The 22376-nt window shown below is 41.0% G+C and overlaps 1 protein-coding gene across 1 annotated transcript in view; it reads right to left on the reverse strand.

Annotated features, from left to right (window-relative positions):
- Positions 1–302: 302 nt before the first annotated feature.
- cdkal1 (CDK5 regulatory subunit associated protein 1-like 1) overlaps positions 303–22376 on the reverse strand; it is a 280453-nt gene continuing 258379 nt past the window's right edge. Inside the window, exons 14-15 of the mRNA XM_022193047.2 lie at positions 19566–19730; positions 303–1502 (exon numbers count right to left, since the gene is read on the reverse strand). Of these exons, the coding sequence (XP_022048739.2) occupies positions 1362–1502; positions 19566–19730 (306 nt within the window). The 3' untranslated portion in view covers positions 303–1361. The remainder of the gene's footprint in view (positions 1503–19565; positions 19731–22376) is intronic.

Here is a 22376-nt window from a genome sequence, read left to right on the forward strand (position 1 = left end):
TTGATGTGCAGCAATGCTGAGATTTCTGCTGTTGCCCTAATACATGATACTTATATGCTTTCTTGAGAGTCTTGGAGGAGAAAAGACAGCTGTATTGGGGCTGCAGAATAAATGTCACAGGAGCAAACCAGCGAAGCACCACTACAGGTAAGTGGAAAAATCTGTAAACCCCTTTATGCTGGCAGCAGAGACGGACATCGTAAACAAATAAAACAAGCCACTGCGTGTCTGGTGACAAAATGAGATCCAATAATGACCATTAATCCCAGCAGCCTTCATTAAAATAAGAGGTATATGACATGTGAATTCCATTTGACTTTAATGTTTGGGGCAAAAAACATAAAACACTTAATGAACAGCCGAATATACACAAGGTTAACAGAAATGACATTCATTATGTACAATAGCTCTGAAAATATTCTGCCCACGTCTTCTTTTCAAAAATAAATACTTTGAAATGAAGATTACACATAAACTTTAATCAGAGTATTATACAGACCAGCTCCACATAGTAAAAAAAACAGACTAAGCATGATAACTCTACAAATAAGCTGCAGAGTGACAGATGAGTTGATCATTTAACCCAATGGCTACCGTGAAAGCGCAACGTTTGCAGAGCGTTTGTATAGCGTCTCCTGCATCAACTTTCACTACAATCAGTGAAACTGGAAACATCAGGTGTGACAACAGCACACAGCTCTTGAAATAGGTTCAAGAGCATCTATATTGAAAAAGTGAAACTACCGGTATGAAGGAAATGACCACTTTATCAGAGTTTAGACCACACTGTCAGTTGTTTTATTCTTTCCAGAGTCTAAAGTGAACTTACTCAGATTTAACAAACTTGTAGAAAAAAGTAAAACGTGACAGAATGCAGTCTCAAAACGAAAAGTGACGGTCTTGTTTTCATTCTGCGCTGTGCTGCAGGTGAAGCAGTAAACGCAGTTCAGTGCAGCCGCAGTAGTCAGACTGTTCTGTTACAGGTAAAAATAACATCCTGAATATATTAACTCACTGAGTCATATTTGTGAAACAGCTACAAAACCCCCAAAACTAGCTTCAAAACACTTATTCAGCATTTAACGGACAATGCCAGGCAGCACTCATCAGTGAAAACGTCACATTTTAATAAAAGTATTCAGCTCTTATAACCAAACGCAAAAAAAATCCCAACCTGTACTTCAAATAGGTTCTAGTTAAAATGTAGTATAACTTATGATTTGTACCAAAAGGCTTGTATAAAAAGTGTTCTGACTGGTGACCTGTTATTGCCCACGAGGTTATTCTTTCTGCACTGACAGAAGAAAACGTCACTTTGGTGCATACAAAATAAAATAACTGCACAGTGGTTCAGTATTCACTCAGTACAGTTTCTCTACGATAAAGGCTAAGATGATTGCTGCCAGGGCGAGTCCGATCCCCAACTTCTTCAGCGCTTCTCGGTCCACACTGGAGGATCCAATCAAGAAAGAAGAACCTTGGATTCCATTGGCCAGATGTTCCTGTGGGGAGAAATAAACAGATTAAATAATCACATTCAACTAAGACAGGAAGTGATTTGAAATTTAAAAAAAGTGCATTTTGATGTGTCATTTATTATCTACACTGGGAATAATTCATCTTTTTGAATCAGTGCAACCCTGTTCCCAAAAATGTCGCTCGTAAACAACTAAACTCTATTCTTATGTACATTGAGAAAGAAACGTGTTCTCTCACCTAAAGCTAAGTTTCCAGTTTGAAAGAGCCACAAGACAGACGGTCTGTTGTGGAAATCAGTAACAGAATCTTCACCCAGAAGACCTGGATTCACGTATAATATGGGGACTTGATTGTGAGACTTGTTTACTTTCAGTTTTCACTCACAGGTTTTAGGAAAACAGCATAGTCGGGTTTAAAATATGACCCTTCACAACATGTTTGAAGCTTCTCTTACATTTTCTGAGTGTCTAGTCCCACCTCGTCTGATATACAATTGTCAAAAAAATGGTAAAGATATGTCAATTTGAGAAGTATTTGTTATTTCAGTTGCAGATTTCTGGATCAGTTGCAGATATTTAATTGACAGGACTCAAACGGCATGGTACAAATGCTTTGGGTCAACTGGGAAGTAATTGTTTAAAAATTAAAATTCTACGATAAAATGCGAATATCCATGAAAGCTCCATTTCTTCCTCAGACTTGTGGACACACAGGCTGCAGCTCATTGCACATCATGTCCATAATTCATAATTAGAGAATCCTCTTCAGATTAAATCAGCCGGCTGCGGTCACAAATCAAAGAGCCGGACTCGACAGCAGAGCGGTCAGCGATCCGACACATCAAATGACTATAATGAGGGAGTTCTGTTCCGTCCTAATGTGCTGGACCATTAAAAGATAAGCGATAGTCAAAGATGGAGAAACAGCAGAGCAGGAGGGGAAAAAACTGTCAGCAGGGAAGGAAGATGAAGAACCGAACCTTGATTGTATTTGTTAAAACAAATATCTGGAGTTTGTTTTGCTAAATCAATCAGCCAAATCACAATTTGCTCATAAAAAATCCATTTCATAAAAGGAGGTATATTATTACCCTTCATGGATCATTAAAAAATACATCTAATGATGTCACTTGATAGGAGGATCCATAGATATGCTGGTGATATTTGAAGAGCAAAGGGGATCCTCCTCTCTCTCTCCCTTCTACCTCTCTCCATCTGCTTCCTCTCCAGAACTCAGCTTCACTGGGAAACTGGGAAATAATATAATAATAATAAAAAACTGAATATTAAATGCAGTTCGTGTTTTGGCATTTTGTGGATGAAAGCGTTCATAAAACCAGCCATTTGCTTATGCAAATGAGTGCATTTCAATTATGATGCTATTATCTCTGTGTAAGCAGTTAATGCAGTTTTGTAGTGATCCAATTATTGCAGAGTGCTGTCTATTAAATCAAGCTGATGTTGAGAAGGTGCACTGTGATGTCGTTGTGCAAGCTTGGAGAGATATGAGGAAATAGGAGTTATCTCACAGTGTTACAGCAGCACAGCCAGAGCAACACAAAAACACATTCGCTGTGTTTGTGTTGCAGTCGACCATCAAATTAACATTGCTTTGCTGCCACGTTCCTATAAAACTTTGCATAAACCATAAATCTTTAGCCTGACTGTGCACCTAAAGCAGGGATTGTTTTGAGCTTAATTTGAGGGTTCTGAGCATTTAGCATGCTGCTAATCGTCAAACATGCAAAAAGATCCATGCTGTCCCTCTTTTGCGCAAATTATAAATGCCTGACATTTCCCCAGAAATGTGTTTTTTTTTTCAATTTTCAGCAAAGTCGGCTCACTTCACCACGACTGCATGGTTTAGCCCAGTTCTAAATGGGTTGTTTTAGCATCTGTAGCTGTAAATGCTACTGAGCTGCTGTCATCTACACCTCCTTCAGGAAGAAGATTCTCTCTGTGTGTCAGTGATCAGAACTTTCCACTGCGTCTAACTTTCTCTCCAAGTGATCATTTTACATGGAAATATTGCAGCTGGTATTTTTTTCTTTTTACTTATGTGTCAGACAATGGTAAATGATCAGTAGCCTAGCGGTGCAAAGCAGTAGCTGTGTAGTCTTAACAGGCTGCATTTAAGTCGCTATTCCATACTCTGACAACAGAAACAAAAATATGTCAGCTCTCTACTGTGAACTCAGCTGTATTAAAATGCACTATGTGAGCACAGACAGCAGGTGAGAAGCTAACAGATGGAAAGAGATATCTGTTAGCTTCTCACCAGGTCCTTGTTTACTGTGTGAGTAATAGAAGAAGTAAGTGCTTTCATATCCGAACAGACATAACAATCCCAAATCACAATAAAAGTGGATTTTCACATTGTGGAAAAAAGTCTGCGTCTCCTCCAACAACACTGAAAGTAGTTGCACAGAGAAAACCATCAAAAATAAGCCGACGTTTTCCATCTACGGACAGTATTAATATAAATCAGTGGGTAACACTGAATATTGATCACAAGCCCTATTTCTTCACGGCCTCCACCCTCCCTCATTGATCATCATTTTGTTTGATTACACATTTATTTAGTTTTATCTTAACGTGTGCGAGCGGAGACCTGAGGTGCAATCTGAAACCTAGCCGATTGATCGCTGGATAAATTAATAATCCAGCACACAGGATGCGGTCCTTTTAATATGAGCTTTAAATAAATTGGACGAGAGAAGCAACACTTGTCAACATCAGTGGGCGGAGTGGAAATCGATGCAGATGACCTTGTGATGGTTCCTGCACGTCTCCTCCTGCATGACAGCTGGTAAAACGCCTCATCACCACAGAGGTAAATTATGCAGGGTGACAATCAATCGATCCGAATTTCTAGAATAACCTTTAATTAAGTTCACTGTAGGGATAACTGTAGGAGGTTTAGCTTTGATATTCACCATAGATGTATTGACTCTTTCTGTCTGCCTCTCCCTTATTCATTTTTTTCGACTATCTATCTAATACATAACAAGTCTTTCCTCTACTTTTTCATCTGCCGTGTTCTTAAGTCAGCCAGAAATGCTGCGTACTAATAAAAAGTTCCTAAGTGAATAGAAAACTCACTGTACATTTGGCCAGTGAACTGAGAGTATAAAAAATGACAGACTTTGTGGAGCTACATGCATGTACAGTATGTAACGGGATGCCAGCACGCCTACACGTGTTGCACACACACGGCTTCATGTTTAGCAGCTGCCTCTCGATCCTTCACGTTACCGCGAACGCTACCTTTCCACCCACTCTTCTCCTCATTCTCCTCCACACATTGAATGGCTTCCTCTGTTACGGCGCACAATGGGGGATGGATAGTATGACGGACAACGCCTAGGTGACACATCCATCAGTCACCTACAGTAACCTCAGACAATAGGTGGAGGGAGAATCGGTAACAGAGGTCTGGCTGACACATCGCCGAATCTCGGGATCATCGCTGGTCTCCCTGATGGCAAAAGTGAGACACTGCTTTGTTGCTAAAGATACTTGAGAAAACAATAAAAGTTCTCGAACAGAATGCGCCGTATGGTGGCAGACCTGTCACCTCACAGTGCAGATACTTCCAACTGAAGATCCTCTTGACCTTTAAAAAGGGATAACAAATACACTTCCAAACTTTACTGTTTGTTAAGTTCTGTTCAGGTGTTCAGCGGGTTTTGAACATCGTCTCATTCTTTTAAGGATGAATGACGAGTGAGACCAAAGGGTGTCATCATTCACACCTTATTAAAACCTGAATTAATAAGAAAAGTGGCACGCAAACAGCAAACGTGCCTTTTTCTCACTTTTTGAGAAGAAAAGGACCAAGATGAATATTTAATGGAAACTGTGGCTAAAGTAGAGGTGGACTAAGGGCAAAGGACTAATGAAATAGAGAAAAAAAAAAGTCGAGAACTAAAATCATTATCTTTCTCTGGGCTCAAAGGCCTGGTAAAGTGCCTCCTTCTCTATGTGTCTCTGTCTCTGCAGGTGGCTTTTAACAATGGGGCGCCAGAAGAGAGACTGAATAATACAGTCGAAAATCTATTACTAGTATGGGGGATAAGTGAAAATCCAAGTGCCAGTGGATGCATGTCAGCACAGTAGGTGGGAGGGGAGCAGCGAAGAGGAGGGAAGTGAAAAACTGAGAAGAAATGAGGAGAGGAAGAAAGGCAGCAGGAAAAGATGAGAGATGAGGCTTTCAGTGATAGTTCACCACCTGCTAGCCGACCTGCTGAGTCCGTGCATATGCCTGTGAGAAAAAGGGCTAGCATTTGTGAGAGTGTGTACATGTGTAGACCTGTAGTGGATAATGTCTCTTCTCTCAGCAGTAGAACAGAGCAAAAACAATCCCCCTGAAAATCGACTAACAACACTACACCGGAGCTACAGCCAGATACTGTTCCCTCAAGGTTCAAACCTCTCAAATGTCTCTCTGTCTCTAAAAAAAAGAACGCAAAAACACTCCCAAAAGCTACAATTCCACATATGCACCGCTTTTTAAAAACAAAATCTGCCTGGCCGTCTGGCGCAGCAACATATTCACACAGAAACACACACAACACATGATGAGAGCCAGAAAGAACAATGCACAGTGGTCACATTTCTCACATGATCCTCACCAGCTGTCAGTGCCACTCTAACACACAGAGACCAAGGAAGTGTGTTTGTGTGGATACTGTAACAGCCTCCTTAGTCACGGGTGACTCGACAAAGCCACAGCGACAATCAGAGAGCGCTGCAGCTGCATGCACCAGCAGAAAGGACAGAATGATTAATAATTTGTAAAACAGACCAGTTGGTCGATAGACTGAGTTTACAGCAACAAACAAAAAGATTTGTTTTTTCTTTCTTATTCTTCTCGCATCTAAAATTGTCCAGCATCTCAAATGTCAAACCCTCTGACACAACAACATATGAACATTCTTGTGTCAGAAAAAAACCAACATAAGAGATGCAGGTAGAAAAAGGCAAAAAAGCTGCTTCAAGGTTCGGCATGTCGTGCATTCAGAGATGGTCTTCTGTATATCCTAGTTGTATTTGAGTCACTGTTGCCTCTCTATCATCCGTCATTCTTCTCTGACCTCTGGCATCAACAAAGAGAACTGCAGCTGGATAGTTCCTCTTTTTCAGAACATTCTCTGTAAACACGAAAGATGGTTGTGCAAGAAAATCCCAGGAGATCAGCACTTGAAATAGTCAAACAACAATGTCCAAGGTCCCTTAAATCACCTTTATTTCGAATGCTGATGCTCGGTTTGACCTTGACAACATCTACACACCTATATGCATTGAGTTAATGCCATGTGATTGACTGAATAATGAAAAGCTGAACAGGTGTATCTAATAATGTGGTCAATAAGTGTATAGATGGATAATATATATGTATATACACACAATTTGTTTAAATTTTACCTCTGCTTTATTAGATTAAATGAAATGATGACCTGAACTATAAAAACACAGAGAATTTCATGTACAGTTTGTGCTGGGATTGATCTGTTTATGCCACAGAAAGTGTAAAAGAAATCAATCTTTTGACTTCTGTCAACAATAACACAATTGCAAAGCAAGAAATATCTTCTGTGGTAAAGGAACATGTTTACACAACTATTTCATGACTTGTTGGTGTGGTACTTTATTTTTTAACTTCTGTCAGTTTTCAGCTGTAAGTAGTCAGAAGGTCGAGTGTTCAACCAAGGAAGACATGTGAATTTCAAACACAGTATTTCGTCAACGGCTATAAAAGGCTGAACCAACTCTGTCCACCATATTGTCTATAAAGCTGCACTGTGATCAGAAAAAGATCATGAAGGTGTTCCATACACTTACAGTCCTCTAGTATCTCCATCTTGGCATTGATGGATTCATCATGTGCACTTGCATAACACACACACCTGACTGACACACGTAAACAAGGATCCTTTATACTCATTAACATACACACCGACGAGTTCAGGATGTTCCAGCACAAACAGGTTTACAGTTTCAGTAACTGAATACAGACGAACACTACACATGTGTACAGAGAGCTGCGGAGCCTTCATGTATGTGTCAGACTTGAAGGTTGATGCTTTCAGGTGCACTGATCTAACATGAACACAACACTTGCAGACACATGCATACAATAAACACTTGTTGGATAATAAAGTAAGAGCAACATTGAAAAGGCGAAAATAAATGCAAGTGCTTCCATGAAAAATGCTGCTGAACATGTCAAAAATACAGCACAAGAGACGAGTTCATTATTTTGTTGCAATAAAGGCGGACTAGCTGAGGTGTTGCTGCAGACTGTCAGAGCACAGACTTACACTGTTGTAATGTGGTTCGATCGTGAAGCCCTGATTCATACAGTCTTAGTTGTACTCCTATGATGTCGCGAAAGAAAAAGCAGAGAAAGTAGGAGATGCAAAAAAACATCAGAAAATTTGCAAAACAGTTTTTATGCTTTGCTTGAGTTGAATTTCTCCATTTTAGATGAACATTTAACTCTAGGGCCTCCATGATTATTTGACATAATCAGGTAGGTAGATGCTGAAAATGCATCTATGTTAATATTTCTAAACAATGCATTTTTTAGGCTAGTTATCGTCATGTCAGCTGTTGTTTTGGGCTGTAGTCACTGCTCTCAGAGGCACTTCACTACTGTTTACTTCTCTCTGAGCAGCATTCTCCTTCTTAGGTGTCTTGCTTAATCGTGTTGACGACCATGCCTTTCCACTTTTCTCTGTCAGACGTTGCATGTAGTACAGTGTTGGTCTTCGATGTACTTGTCCAGTCCTTGTTGTTGCCAGTATATGTTATTCTCTGGCATCCTCTTGCTTTCTCTCTTTCTATTTTGCCTGTTATTGCAAGATTCTCGATGCTATTCCTTCTCATCGTATGTCCTAGGAATTTAATTTTTCTTGACTTGATGGTTGCCAGCATTGCTCTTTTGACCTTTGCTCTCATAAGCACCTCTTCAGCGGTTGCTCTTTCTACTCCTGATATCGTTAGCATTCTTCGTAGGAACCGCACTTCCATTGTCTGGAGTCTCTTCTGCATATTGTTTGATATTGTCCATGTTTTGCTAGCCTAGCCGCACTAGACAACCCACGGCAACGAATTTAATTCTCTGCCAGGGTGGGTCTAGTTACCCTCCATAAGGCTCGAGGCTGGATTCTCCTAAAACTGGCCGGACCAATCACCATGAAGTGTAGAGTCAGAAGGCGGGCGTAACTAAGTGACGACAGAGGCGTGACGATTCTGACAGAAACAACCGGCGCACAATAAACAGTTATCTTTCGACTCAGCTTTGGCCACAGCCCTTAAAGATTTGAAGCTAAAATTCAACTTGAAAGATAAACAAAGGACGGCACTGAAGGGTTTCATTGAGAAGAAAGACGTATTTGGACTTACGCCGACGGGATATGGCAAATCCTTAATATACCAGTTGGCTCCGATGGTTGGGAAGCTAATGGGACTAAGCCACAATCCGCCGGCGCTCTAGGAACTATGTCTGCCTATTCGTTGCGCTGATTGGTTGTATACCTACCCAATTGCTGCAGAGTGATTTGAAAGACAACCTTTTAGCCCGCCTCCCTCCCTGTCGAGTGGCCCTAGACCCTTGTGCCTTCAGAACATGGGTCTAGCACGGTTAGGTTAATGTGTTGCATCCATATAGCAAGATTGACCAGATGTAGCATATGAACAGTCTCAGTTTTGTCGGCGTACTGATGTGTGTATTCATGAAGATGGTCTTTTTCTTGTTAAAAGCATCTTTGGCTATGGCAATAGGCCTCTTGATCTCCTGAGCTGGACTAGCATGGTTTTTCTCAGAATCATACAGCAGTGGTTTGTCATTGCCTTCTGCTGTCCATTTACCCATAGATGGAGCTATTAAAGTCATAGCTGTCACCCTTCCAGGTCCTACCGCTCCAAGTCAGAGTGGACCTGAGAACAATGAAAATTAAGGGGTTGTTCCACCTTCCCCAAAGCCCACAGGTGAGCCTTGTCACCAGATGCAGTTTAAGGCCATGTCCAGGACCTGAGCAGCTTTACTGTATTTTATTACAGCTGAACTCCTGATAAACTTCATTGACATATTTTTCTGTTTCTGTCGTCAGTCGGTGATGAAAGGCAGATCAATAAGGTGGCATTTTAATCCAGCTGCTGCTCTGCATCTTTAAAATACAGATTTTTTTTAAACTACAGTGTCTGACAAACTCGCCAAACACACAAGCTAAAGACAACTGTTTTGAATTTAGTTGAATATTCAGAGAATTCAGAGAATAATTATACAGTTAGCTGCTTGTGCTGGTAAAAAGTCCAGCATATCCATGTTGCACTTTGTTAAATACAGAGAGTAACTTTTTCACCTCGAGGGCTTTGACAGAAATTGGATTTCTTTTTCTTGCCTGCTTTAAAAAATATTACCTTCTTATACAGCAACATACAGTTTTTCAAAATGAAATGAACTTAAATGCAATAAAAATGTCCTCTTTTTGGAGGAAAATAAACAGACTAATCAATAGAAAAGAGTCATCTTCAGGTAATAATCTGTTGTGATTTAACAACCATCTGAAATATTTCTATATAGGGTCTCAGAAAGGATATGTATCTGTAAACAAATCATTGTTTTATGTTTACTTTTTCAATATCTCTGGATCAAAAACTATCCAGTGAGCAGGAGTAATTTCTGCAGCAGTAATACTGATGAGACAGCATGCTGAGATTAAAAGGATGGTAGAATACAAAGCCACGGGTGACTGTTTGGTGGATTTTTTTCCCCTTCTTTTTCCAAGGAGTTTGTTTATAAGGGCCACTCTGGGGAATGATGGCTATTTTTATGATACCAGGGAAGAAAAATCCCCAAAAAACATAAAGTCCTTAAAACAGATTACTCAATAACTAAACACATCCTCAGAGTATTTTGGCTGAGTGCTTTGTTTTTTTTACATCTTCCATCTGTGGATCAAAAACAAAGCGGCATTTCAAGCCCTCTGACATTCTAAATGAACACAGCAGAATGAGGTTCTGTAATGCCATTTGACATATTAGGCAGAAACACTGAAAATAGCGCTGAGTGATGTTTTGATGGATAAACATTTACTCCTTTGTTGCTCTGACTTTGGTTCTTAAGTGCAGGCCATGTAATACAATTTGACATGTTAAATGAAATGCTCAAAATAGCTCCGCTCGCTGTTTTGAAGGCAAAACAAATTATTCGCTGCGAGAGTAAACAAAGTCATGCAAAGGCCAAGCAGAACCTTTTGACATTTTAAATAAAAAAAGTTTAAAAATAGATTTGAGAGGATTAACTGTATTGCGACCAGAAAAAACGGCAGCCTAATCTTTGGTTCCTGTTCTCTTCATGACAATGCCGATGACGTGGAAGCATAACGCAACATCAAAGCAACAAGCCAGAACAGTTGCATGTCAGTGTGGAGCAGCAAATAAACAGATCAGAGTGCCGCAGATTTTTGTTCAGGCTTCATTCCCGTGTGTCAGGCGGCCTTGTGTTTTGTCTGTGCGATGATTGTCTATGTCTCAAACAGCCCGCGGCCACCCGGAGTCTGCCAGACTCACCGGGGGGGGGAACTGCATCAGCGTACATGTGCATAGAACAAGGATCAGCGAATGTGTATGGGCTTTGTTTTACCAATGAACCAGGGGTGTATGCTATTGTTTTCTGGCATTTATGTACTGTCAGCATTATGATGCAAAGCACAAGCAATCCCACCCAAACACCCACTCGTTCTGCACTGCAAAATTATAAACGGACCAGATTCCCAACAGCGTACGCTTAAATATTACTCCAAACAAATAAAATATTGACACAGAATGGCTAATCTGAGACAGAACTAAGACAGATCTTAATTGCCAAATACAAGACTTTTTGAACACAGAACATTGTTTATTTGGTAAATTATGGTCCCTTTTGAAGTAAATTAAGCGATAAAACAGCAAATGTCTAAAGGCGGGACTACATTTTTACTGACAGGCTCCAAATGCAAGGGGTACATATTACTTCTATGTCCCCATTGATACCAAACAAGTAAAATACTCACACAGGATTGCTAATCTGAGACAGAAGAGAGAAGGCAGATATCAATTTCCAGTTCCAAGACTTTTTCAATACAGAATGGTGTATATTTTGTAAGTTATAGTCCCATTTAGAGTAAAACAGACAATAAATCAACAAATGTTGAGCTCTCTGTAAGATCCATCCCTCCTTCACTACATCCAGTTTTAAAAGACCAAGATGGCAACAGCAAAATTCCAAACACAAGGATTCAAAACAGCAGTCCACAAACCAGGGCTTAAGTTTATCTGTTATATACACAGTCTCTTGTTTATAAAGTGAAAAAATCCGCACAGAAAAGATGCTCATGTGGTCTTGTTATCAAAGTTGGAAGCATCTTTCTCAAATAATGAATAAAAAAGGCTTGACCTACAGTCCATCTTTGTTAGTGATTCAATCTGTAAAACTCATCTCTGCATTTCAAAGTTACAGATTTAGAAGTCTTCCCCTTGAAAATACCCTTTTTCCCCCTAACTGACTTAACGTGACTTAGAACAAACTCTACATCGTTACTTCCTCCAGAATGTGCAGATCTATGAAGTCATTCTGCACTCGCTGCAGCTCAGCACACCAGCTCACCTATAACTCTGCTCAAATAGTGCAACACTACTAAAACAGACAATAAAGCAGCAAGGGTTTACAGGCTAGACTAATTTTTTTAACTGACAGGAACCAAATGCAAGGATTAAATATTACTCCTTTACCCCCTCTTACACCAGACAACTAAAATATTCACATGGGATGGCTAATCTGAGGCAGTACTGAGAAGACAGAGTAGGAAAAGGTAAAGAAAGAAAAAGAGAATTTAACAGTGCAGCAGAGATTCATCCATTCGCCTCCATTTTTCTGCTCTGTGTGGTTATGGGAGGACATTGTTCACCACCTGTATTCTTCCCTCTCTATGTCTCTCTCCCTTTTCTATTCTGTCTTTCATACAAACTGTCAATTTGCTCTTGTGGAAGGAGCAGAGAGGTTTTCTTCTGCCTCTCCTATTCTCTTGGTCTTCTTGAGGAAATGTGCTGTGAAAAGAGTTGATTATTAGATGGCACTCCAAGCTGCTGCTCCGTCTCCTGATCTCTCTCCCTCTACTTCACTCGGTCTTCTTTTTTTCTTTTTGGCCTCCCCCTTCTCTTCTATCATTTAATTTCATCTGAGGAAGAAGACCGGCGAAGATACTTTTTCTCTCCTTCACCATGCTGTTGAGAGCTTTCTCTGCTATTGTGTCCTACCAAAAGACTCATTACTGTCCATGGCCTTCTGTTGAAAGTGCTGTTTTTTGAATGACGGGCTGACAGACATGGGGAGAGTAAGAGAGGGAAAGAGAGAAAAGATGAGGAAGATGCTGCTTTGTCAATAAAAGCAAATTTATTCCTCTCTCTTTAAAACCATTCTCATCTTCTCTGGACTAAAATGGCATAATCATCATGGACTATCATTGACAAGTGACCGAAAAAAATAAAAATAAAAAACAAAAACGCATTAACACCAAGCTCATAGTTCTTTAACTATCTGACCTGAATGTTTTTGGAGTTCAGAAGGGCCTGAACCTCAGTGACAGTGACAGATTTTGTATGGAAGATGGTTGTAGCCTCCTGCCAAAGTGCCTTAAACCTGCATTCTTTCTAAGGCAACTCCTCTGGTGGCAAAAAGAAGCCTGATTGTACAGAAGTGTATCAGAAAATGACCCTGCTTCTAACTTGATCTGCTACTTCAGCAAACATTTTTTGAATGAGTTCAGGGTCTTAATGTACAGTTTCAAGACTTTTTCAAGACATCATTGTGCTTGATTTGTAAATTGTGGCCGCATTTTGAGTAAAACCGACAATAAAGTAGTGTGTGTTGCCACCATACTTGAGTTCTCACTGAGATAAACTCCTCCCTGATAATGTCCGGCTTTTAAAAATCCAAGATGTCCATTGTGGGATGCTGCTGCTGACCTTCCTCCAGCCCACTGCTTCCAGCTGCCCATTTCCACCAATCTACTCTGCATTGCCCTTAATATACTTGATATGCTAATCTACATACTGTTTGAATTTTACTACCAGCTATATATGTACTTTATTTAATGCCAGAGCCATACACCATAGCAGTAAACTATGAATCAGTTTCAATGTTAGCTTGTACTTTGTATGTATCATCTAGCTTATCACACATGTATCAGATTGTGTGTTTTATGTTCCTTGTTCCCCACCCTCCTCTTCCCCCATCCCCATCTACCTCTCTACCTCCTCTGTCCCTCTCAACCTGCCGGCCAGCAGGCAGATGGGTCCCCCCACATAAAGACCCGGGTTCTGCTCAAGGTTTTTTTCCCCCTATTAAAAGGGTGTTTTCCTTGCCACCATCACCTTAGGGCTTGCTCTGGGGGTTCAGGCATATGGGTTCTGTAAAGCGTCTTGAGACAATTTGACTGTAATTGGCGCTGTATAAATAAAATTGAATTGAATTGAAGATGATGACAGTTAAATTTTAAAATAAGTTTCAAAACTGCAGCCTAGTTAAGTTTATCTTTTACACAGATTCCCTGGCTTTAACTTATGAAGTGAAAAAAAATTCCCATAGAAAAGACGGCCTTAGAAATGAAAATTGGCTAATCAGTGATTTTTGCTTTTTTTTTTCTTCCAAATTTGAAAGAATCTTTCTAAAAAAAAATATGCTTGACCTAAAGTCCATCTCTGGATGTGAATTAATTTGTAAAATTCATCTCTGTGTATCAAAGTTACATATTTAGAAGCTTTTCCCATGAAAATATTCCCTTACTGCCTAAAAGTGACTTTGATGAAACTCTACATCATTACTTCTTGTCATCCCTCTGTAGTTTCTGCGGCTCGGCACACCAGCTCACTTATAACTCTGCTCAAACACTATTTTAGGCTGCACAATGGCAAGTTGTTAGACTCTAGTAAATTAACTACAGATGTCAGAACAGGAAACAACTTCTGAATAATAACAATGATGCAGAAAGTCACAATCTGCGAGCTGACACGATAAAATTAAATACGAATGAAACTCCAGAAGTCTGAATTAGGGGTATCATTTGTACACCCCAGTTTCAAGGACAAAAGCTCAACACTTTGCGTTGACTAATTATTTCAATCATGATAATTATTCCAGCATATAAAAACACACCATATGGACACGTCAACAAGGTTAAAAAACACTTTTTTCATGGTGTTTAAAAACTGTTGCACCAAAATGTGACAGACAAATTCAGAACTCCCAGCTGCTATCTGATTGAATACATCCAGAGTTGTAGGTTGTAATTTTTCTATTCTTTTTCCATAAATGTTTGCTTTATAGACATAACATCTGCCAGCTCCAGACCACAGCACAACATTCAAGGCCTGCTCATAGAGACAAAGCGAGCGTGTTGCTAGATCGCTATGAATCTATCCTCGCTACTCATCCATCCATTCAGAATTGCTGTACCTGAACATATATTCACACATTCATGTATGTGTTCATCTACTCATCCATCGGTTACGTGCATCTAAACCATCATGTCGCACATCCATCGCTCTACTCTCAAACCAATTGCAGAGGCTTTCATACTCGTCCATCCATCCATCTGGCCATCATGCGTCAGTCCCTCACACATCACTATATATGCTGGCTGGTGTGCAATCCCTCTTCGTCTTTATTTCTGACACGACAGATCTCTCACTTTGTTCTTCTTTTGACAAATGGACATTACGGACCTTTGCTGCTTCCTCTGCCTATCCAATCACCCACTTATCCACCACTTTTTCTTTGTCCCACTACTCTCTTACATTGCTCCTCTGCATCTTGGATGAAAAGATAAAAGCTCAGACTCTCTTCCTATCACCTCCCAGCTATCATGTACCTCATCACACAATGTCTCTCCTTCTGCTCCTTTTTTCTTCTGTTTCTCTCCTGCTCTCGGCCAAAAGCCTGTAATTATGGACCCTTGATGCAAGACATGGAGTATCAGCCTCTCCATTATCACTAATTCACATCCAGTTCAGTATGTAGTGGACTCACACGGAGTCCCACAGAAAATAGATGGTCTTCAGATATGTATAGAAACAGTCACCCATAGGTCTATGCGCACATGTATACACGGGTAAGGTTGTAGTGAATGATACGTTCAATTAGGGGGACATCACTGAAAATCAATATCCAGATTAACTCTCATATTTAGCTCAGTGATGACTCATTTAAAACGTATATTTTACAATGCATTTGGCCACAAAATGTACCTTAAAACAAGACAATTTAAATTATTTGTACTGTGTAATAAATGGATTTGGACCTCAAGTAACATTTGACATTCAATCGTAAGAACTCTGAACCTGTGACGACTTCTCCACAACTGAGCCAGTTTAGGTAGTCTTCATTGTCCCTCATGAATGACGTACACAAGTTAAAAAAGTTTGCCGTATGTATATGAGTATACGTGAACATAAAGACTGCGAGCACATGGGAACTGAGTAAGTGGGGAAAAAAGAAAATAATGCTGATAAATCAATTATTCCCTTCACTAGAATAACATTGCGAATACAGACGCTCACACTGACGTCAAGGACATTGCATGTACATGATTCTGCTTTGTTTCCAAGCCATTAGGTCAGTTATCGCACTGTGCTCACAAGTGCCACTCACAGTCATAAAGACTCGACCATAAGAACCAGAGATTACAGATCATCAGCAGCATCTAGAGATAAATTAATATAATATCGTGCTAATTGCCAAATATGCTGTTCACAGCAGACTCAGACGTTAATGAATTTTTCGAGTCCACTACTGAATTAAAACATGCTGATGTGACATTAATGGTGGGTTAATGGTTTGGTCAAATCACTCAGTCTTTTGGTTTAATCACATGATCTGAAGCACAATTTCCCTCCAAAGATCTAGTGAAGCATGTCATTCAATCTCTGCATCTTACTTTCGCTTGGATTACAAGCAGTGACTCATATTTCTGCCGTTTTGATGCTTTTTCATGATGTTGCTGATATTATTCATCCTCCACGCCAGATTCTGTTCACAGAAAGTTACACCGCCATGATGCAAAGTGTGTCCGTTATCATTCAGTTTCCTCTACAGTGACACAACTCACTAATTACATCGTTTTGAAATGCACCTTGCAAAGTCAGTAGTTGATGTCATAGTCTTCTTGTTCTGCTCTACAGCTTCAGTGATCCTGCAAGTTCAGATTGGACAGACCTTAGTCTGTAGTGAGTCTGTCAACGGAGAGAAGCCATTTATAAAAGTATACTGTGACATATCCATCCATCCATCCATCCATCCTCAGCTGTCTTGTCTTGAAGAAGTAGAGACTCTAATGAAAGCTCTTGTCGGATATACAGGTCCGTCTCCCTATCTCGAAGGTTCAGTCAGTCCATTTCCAACACTGCAATGAAGTAATAACAAACGAAGAGCTGCAGCATGTTGCAGGAAATAGGAAAGCCCAGATCCTTTCTGCAGCCATGCTCGGGAGGCAAGCGCAACGACATGATCTGATGGCTGAGCCTGATGGGGATTGTTGGGCTCAGCAACAAGAAGCTGAAATCCAGTGGGGGTTTCAGCTACTGAAGTAACCAAGATTCAATATTTTCTGCCTTTCTGTCAACCCCCGTCTCTCTACAGAAATATCCCCATTGTTCAAGTGGAGATGACGACCTCCCCTCCATTTTCACTTCAAAAAATAACTCGCATTTTGACCTGGAACCAGCTGGCATCAGGCAATAGATCGTGTGTGATAAAGGTGAGAAGAGTGACGTGTGTGTGCATGAATGTATGTGCAAGAGAGCCATGTGTTACATCAAACCCTGCAAAAATAAGACCTGGAATATTGTGTAAGAAAGTCTGTTGAAAGAGTGTGAGCGTGGGGGAAAGTAAGCAGTGCCTGTGCGAATGTGCGTGTGTGTTGGATGAGCTGCAGACTTTATGAGGCAACTAGTTTTACAAGGTCCAGTCTCCACTGCTGAACTTTTCACTGCTGAGTGACGTGTCGCTTGGTTTGCTGCGAAACCTTTCTCATTCTTTCTTTTTTATCTCACTCTCTGCTATCCATTTCTCTCTCTGCTTGCTTTCCTCTTCATCCGAACCCCCCCACCCGGCTCTCTCATGTCTCTGTCTGTTGCTTTCTGCCCCTCCCTCGCTGTCTGGCAGTAAAGGCTGATGGAGTGTGAAATTAGAAAGTGTATCATATTCTGCTCTGTGGCTCCATGTCCTGAGCTATAAGCTACAGCTAGTCAGAGTGAAAAATAACATGCAGTGAAACAGATACATTAACATGGTCTTGTATGTGCGTGCGTGCGTGTGTGTGTGTGTGTGTGTGTGTGTGTGTGTGTGTGTGTGTGTGTGTGTGTGTGTGTGTGTGTGTGTGTGTGTGTGTGTGTGTGTGTGTGTGTGTGTGCTGAAAAGGCAGACAGAGGACAGTTTAGCTAGCCACAGCTTATCTAAAATTACTTATCTCACGGATGATACACTGGTGCTTCTTTACAAACTATAGACGCAAGCATGGACTAAAAATATGGACACACAAACACACCTTTCTCATTTGCTGAGTGCACAAAATTTGAAGACCCAGTTGTAAACACAACTTTCACAGTTTTGCCAAGAAAAGAACACAAAGCGAGAGCTTGAAAGATGGGATACATCCTCTCATTACCTTCTATGCCACAGGAAAAGCATCTTATTTGGTTTGTGTAATACTGATAGAGATGCAATAGCTGAGTAGAATTTTGATTACAGTTAAACAAGATACACTCATTCTAGTGCAGTAAGTGCACATTTCATGCATTTCTTGATAAAATCTTGTTGATATGAGCAGTAGGAAGTGCTTTATGTTTAAAGGATGCTTATTTAGAGAACAGAGAAGGTTCGTCGCCTGAACCCAAAGATGAAACATTTGTTGTATCGCACTACTCTTGCACATTTGCAGCAGCTAACAAAGTCCAATTGTTTTCTGTCTTTGCCAGCAACAGCTAAGAAATGAATCCAAATGTCAGAGTTGATTAGCTTCGCATTGGAATTATTAAAAAAAAACCTGCTTTAATCTGCTTTTCGGCTTCATTTTCTGACCCCATCCTTTTGGTTGGAACTAAATCCGGAGACTTGCAGTTCATTTTTTATTGTGCACTTCAAGCTGCAACAAACTTTATACCGCTAAATCAGAAAAAGACCAACAGAAGTGCCCCGTGGTATCTGGCACAACGAAGAAGTTAGCAGAGGATCATTAAAATCTTTGAAGTTGTGAGTTGGAAGCACAGCTCTGTTTCTGACTCACTGTTTGTCAATCCTTAACTGTCACTTTTTACTCACCACTGCCTCACCACAGATTGAACAGTTTCTGAGATACTAAGACCCAGCTTTCTGGGCTGAAGTTTTAGATTCTTGTCAAAGTTGCTCAGGTCTTCCCACCAACTGATTTCTTTAGCATCCAACCTGTTGAATATGCTAATAGACCCCAAACTTTCACCTTTATTGTGAATCATCCATCCATCCATCCATTCTCTATGCACCGCTTTATCTTCACTAGGGTCGCGGGGTCGCTGGAGCCTATCCCAGCTGACTCGGGCGAAGGCAGGGGACACCCTGGACAGGTCGCCAGTCTGTCGCAGGGCTACATATACAGACAAACAATCACACTCACATTCACACCTACGGGCAATTTAGAGTCATCAGTTAACCTCAGCATATTTTTGGACTGTGGGAGGAAGCCGGAGTACCCGGAGAAAAGCCACGCATGCACAGGGAGAACATGCAAACTCCATGCAGAAAGATCCCAGGCCCACCCCGGGATTTGAACCAGGGATCTTCTTGCTGCAAGGCGAAAGTGCTAACCACTACTCCACTGTGCAGCCTCATTGTGAATCATTCGTAATATTTTGCCCTATGGGTGAACAGGCCTCTGTTTGAATTTAACCATCTTAACTATAAAGCTGTCTGATTGTGAATTTGTTTAATGTAATGTTAATTTACAACAATTACTGGGTAAGACTTAATTACATCTCTGTGCAGGTGTGCATGTATCTGTGTGTTTTTACCTGTGTCAAACCAGATACCTCTCCTTTCTGAAGCGGTGCAGCGATGGAGGGGGTGAACGGTTTGCTGTCTTCTACTGGTTTTCCTTTCAAGAAGTGTTTTCCTGCTTCGTAGATGTCCACCTCGATCATCTTCCCTTTGAATTCCACCCTCTGAGGTACCAGCACCTGCAAATCAGAAGACGCCATGACTGCCATCAGCACTGATTATAAAATGACCTGTCAAAGCAGTACAATGAACCTACAAATACTCCAAAGTTATGATTTTGGATCCATCAGTATTTAGTATCTACGAACAGAACAAATCCAGCACTTTGCTGTGATTTAAAAAAGAAAGTCATTCATATATAACCACTCCTCCAGCCAAATAACATACCCTCTGCATGTTTCTTCACATCTGTCAATGACAATTTCAATTAGCAGCCGCTCAAAGCTGTTTCCCCCAATGCACCCCCACATTGTTATTTAGATAGTCCTTGGCTGCTTGGAAAAACAGGGTCTGAGTGCTTTCAGTTCCATCTGTGAGATAAACCGGAGTGATTTGCTGGTTTGTCTTATTATTTCACCATGGCAACTATAAATCTTGGCCGATCGCAGCAGCAGGAAGGAAGGCAAAACAAAGAGTTATAATTACGACTTCATGTGAAATGGAATTTGTCCTTAATGACTTACCTCTGTAAACACAGAATGTGTGAAAAGTCATCTTCTTTCAAAACAAATTTCAAACTAACTACAGAGTCAACAGGCTGACGGCGATGTATGCCGTACGATTAGGGCGCTGATTTATTCCTCTTCTTTTGCTCTCGTTCTCAGATTCAATCTCTGTGGTAAACACTTACTGGATGATTTGTATTGTCTAATTATTGGGGGGATTTAAACTGCAGTTCTAAGAGCTCACGCAAATTATAATCACAACTAAAGTGGAAGTTTTCTTTGTAAACATGCAATGATTTATTCTGCTTCCAAAGCTGTGTGTGAGCTGAAATGAACCCAGCGACGGCAAATTATCTGACACTGACTAGTTGTTATTATAAAAGTGTATGGACTATGTTTAAAGCTAAATGATGATGATAATTCTTGGCCATAAATTCTCTTTATTCTTGCCTATTTTCAGGCCTCGGACGTGTTAGAAATTCAGGTTCAGGGTGGTTTCGTGCTGACTCAGAGCGCCTGGTGGTCTGTCTAACCATTACGCCGCTCTGCAGGACTAAGTCACCGACTGGGCAGAGAATAGCTCATGAACCGGTGGAGGGATTGTTACCGCGGCGATGGCAGGAGCGAGCCTGCCTCAGTATTAATCTGTCAGTCTTCATCCAGCTGGTGGAATATGATAGGAGACGGCGCTCAGGCCAAACAGACACGCAGCCAGGAACACACCTGCCCAATCAACACACCTGCTGCTCGACACTCTGACCACTGCGAGAGCGTGTGTGTGTGTGCATGAGAGTAGCAGCAACCAGACTGTGAGCAGAGAGGTAAAACAGCAGGGCGGAGGGGGAGGCAGCGCTGTTTAGGTGAGGGTCATTTGAGGCCCATTACATGGTGATTAAATGATGAAAGAGCTTGTCCGATTTCATTGGAAAACCCCTCTGATGCTTCCTCCCTCCACTACCAACTGATACACACACACACACACACACACACACACACACACACACACACACACACACACACACACACACACACACACACACACACACACACACACACACACACACACACACACACACACACAGGTGGGTTGGGCACCTATTACAACCGTCAGGATTGATATCCATCTGATGGTGGAAAAGGGAAAAGTAGGCCACTTGTTCACACTCGCACCTTTTCTCCATCTTGTTCCCTACTTCCCTCAACCCACGCAGCCTCCCCTCTCCACCTCCTTTTCTTTGCTCCCACAATTCATTCCTCTTCTTTCCAGTTGCAGTCTTAACACAACTCTTAATGCTGTTGTTTTTATCCTGCACAGTGAGGCTAAAGCTTTGAACTTCACATGCATTTACATAACTGCATCAAGAATGAATATTAGATCGTAGATTAAAGCGAGGAAGATACAACTCATACTCCTGTGAGTCAGGTTTCTGTATACACGTGTCTGTGCGTCCAGTGGAAGCAGGCGTTTTCCTTTGCTAGACAGATTCAGGGACATATTGGAGCGTGGTGGTTGTTTTTTCTCCCAAGTCAAAGTGTGATTTAAGAGAACATGCCAGAGACTTAATGTCCAAAAAAAAGAGGAGAAAAAAATGGGGCAGGAAAAACATCAAACACGTCCCCTCTTAAGTACAGTCGCACATGACACACATGCCCGGATACGCAGAAATGCACACACGCGTGGAGGAGCCGTGCACTCGCGCAACACACACATGAACCGAGTAACACTTGTAACTTAAGTTTATAGCCTGCAGAAGGAGGTGCAAAGGAGGAGGAGAGGAGGGGAGGAGAGGAAAGTGGAAGGGAGGAAAAATTATTACCATCCCCTGCCCTCCCTGCTAATAAAAAGCATAACTTCAAACATGTTTCTGATGATGGTTAAAGCAGGAGGAAATTGATTTATTTGAAGATGTTTTAAAGTGAATTTTTCACAGGTTGAGAGAGGGTCTTTGAAGCCGTGTGTGTGTGTGTGTGTGTGTGTGTGTGTGTGTGTGTGTGTGTGTGTGTGTGTGTGTGTGTGTGTGTGTGTGTGTGTGTTGGATGGAATGTTCATGTCTTTAGGGCTGACCTTAATGTCAGTACAGTAAAAAAAAAGAAAAAAAAAAGAAGCAAAAACTACTGCTGCTATCAGCCGCCAAATGCTCTCATGACCACCGCAGGGTG

The sequence above is a fragment of the Acanthochromis polyacanthus genome, chromosome 12 (assembly GCF_021347895.1).
Source record: "Acanthochromis polyacanthus isolate Apoly-LR-REF ecotype Palm Island chromosome 12, KAUST_Apoly_ChrSc, whole genome shotgun sequence".
Classification (NCBI taxonomy): domain Eukaryota; kingdom Metazoa; phylum Chordata; class Actinopteri; family Pomacentridae; genus Acanthochromis; species Acanthochromis polyacanthus.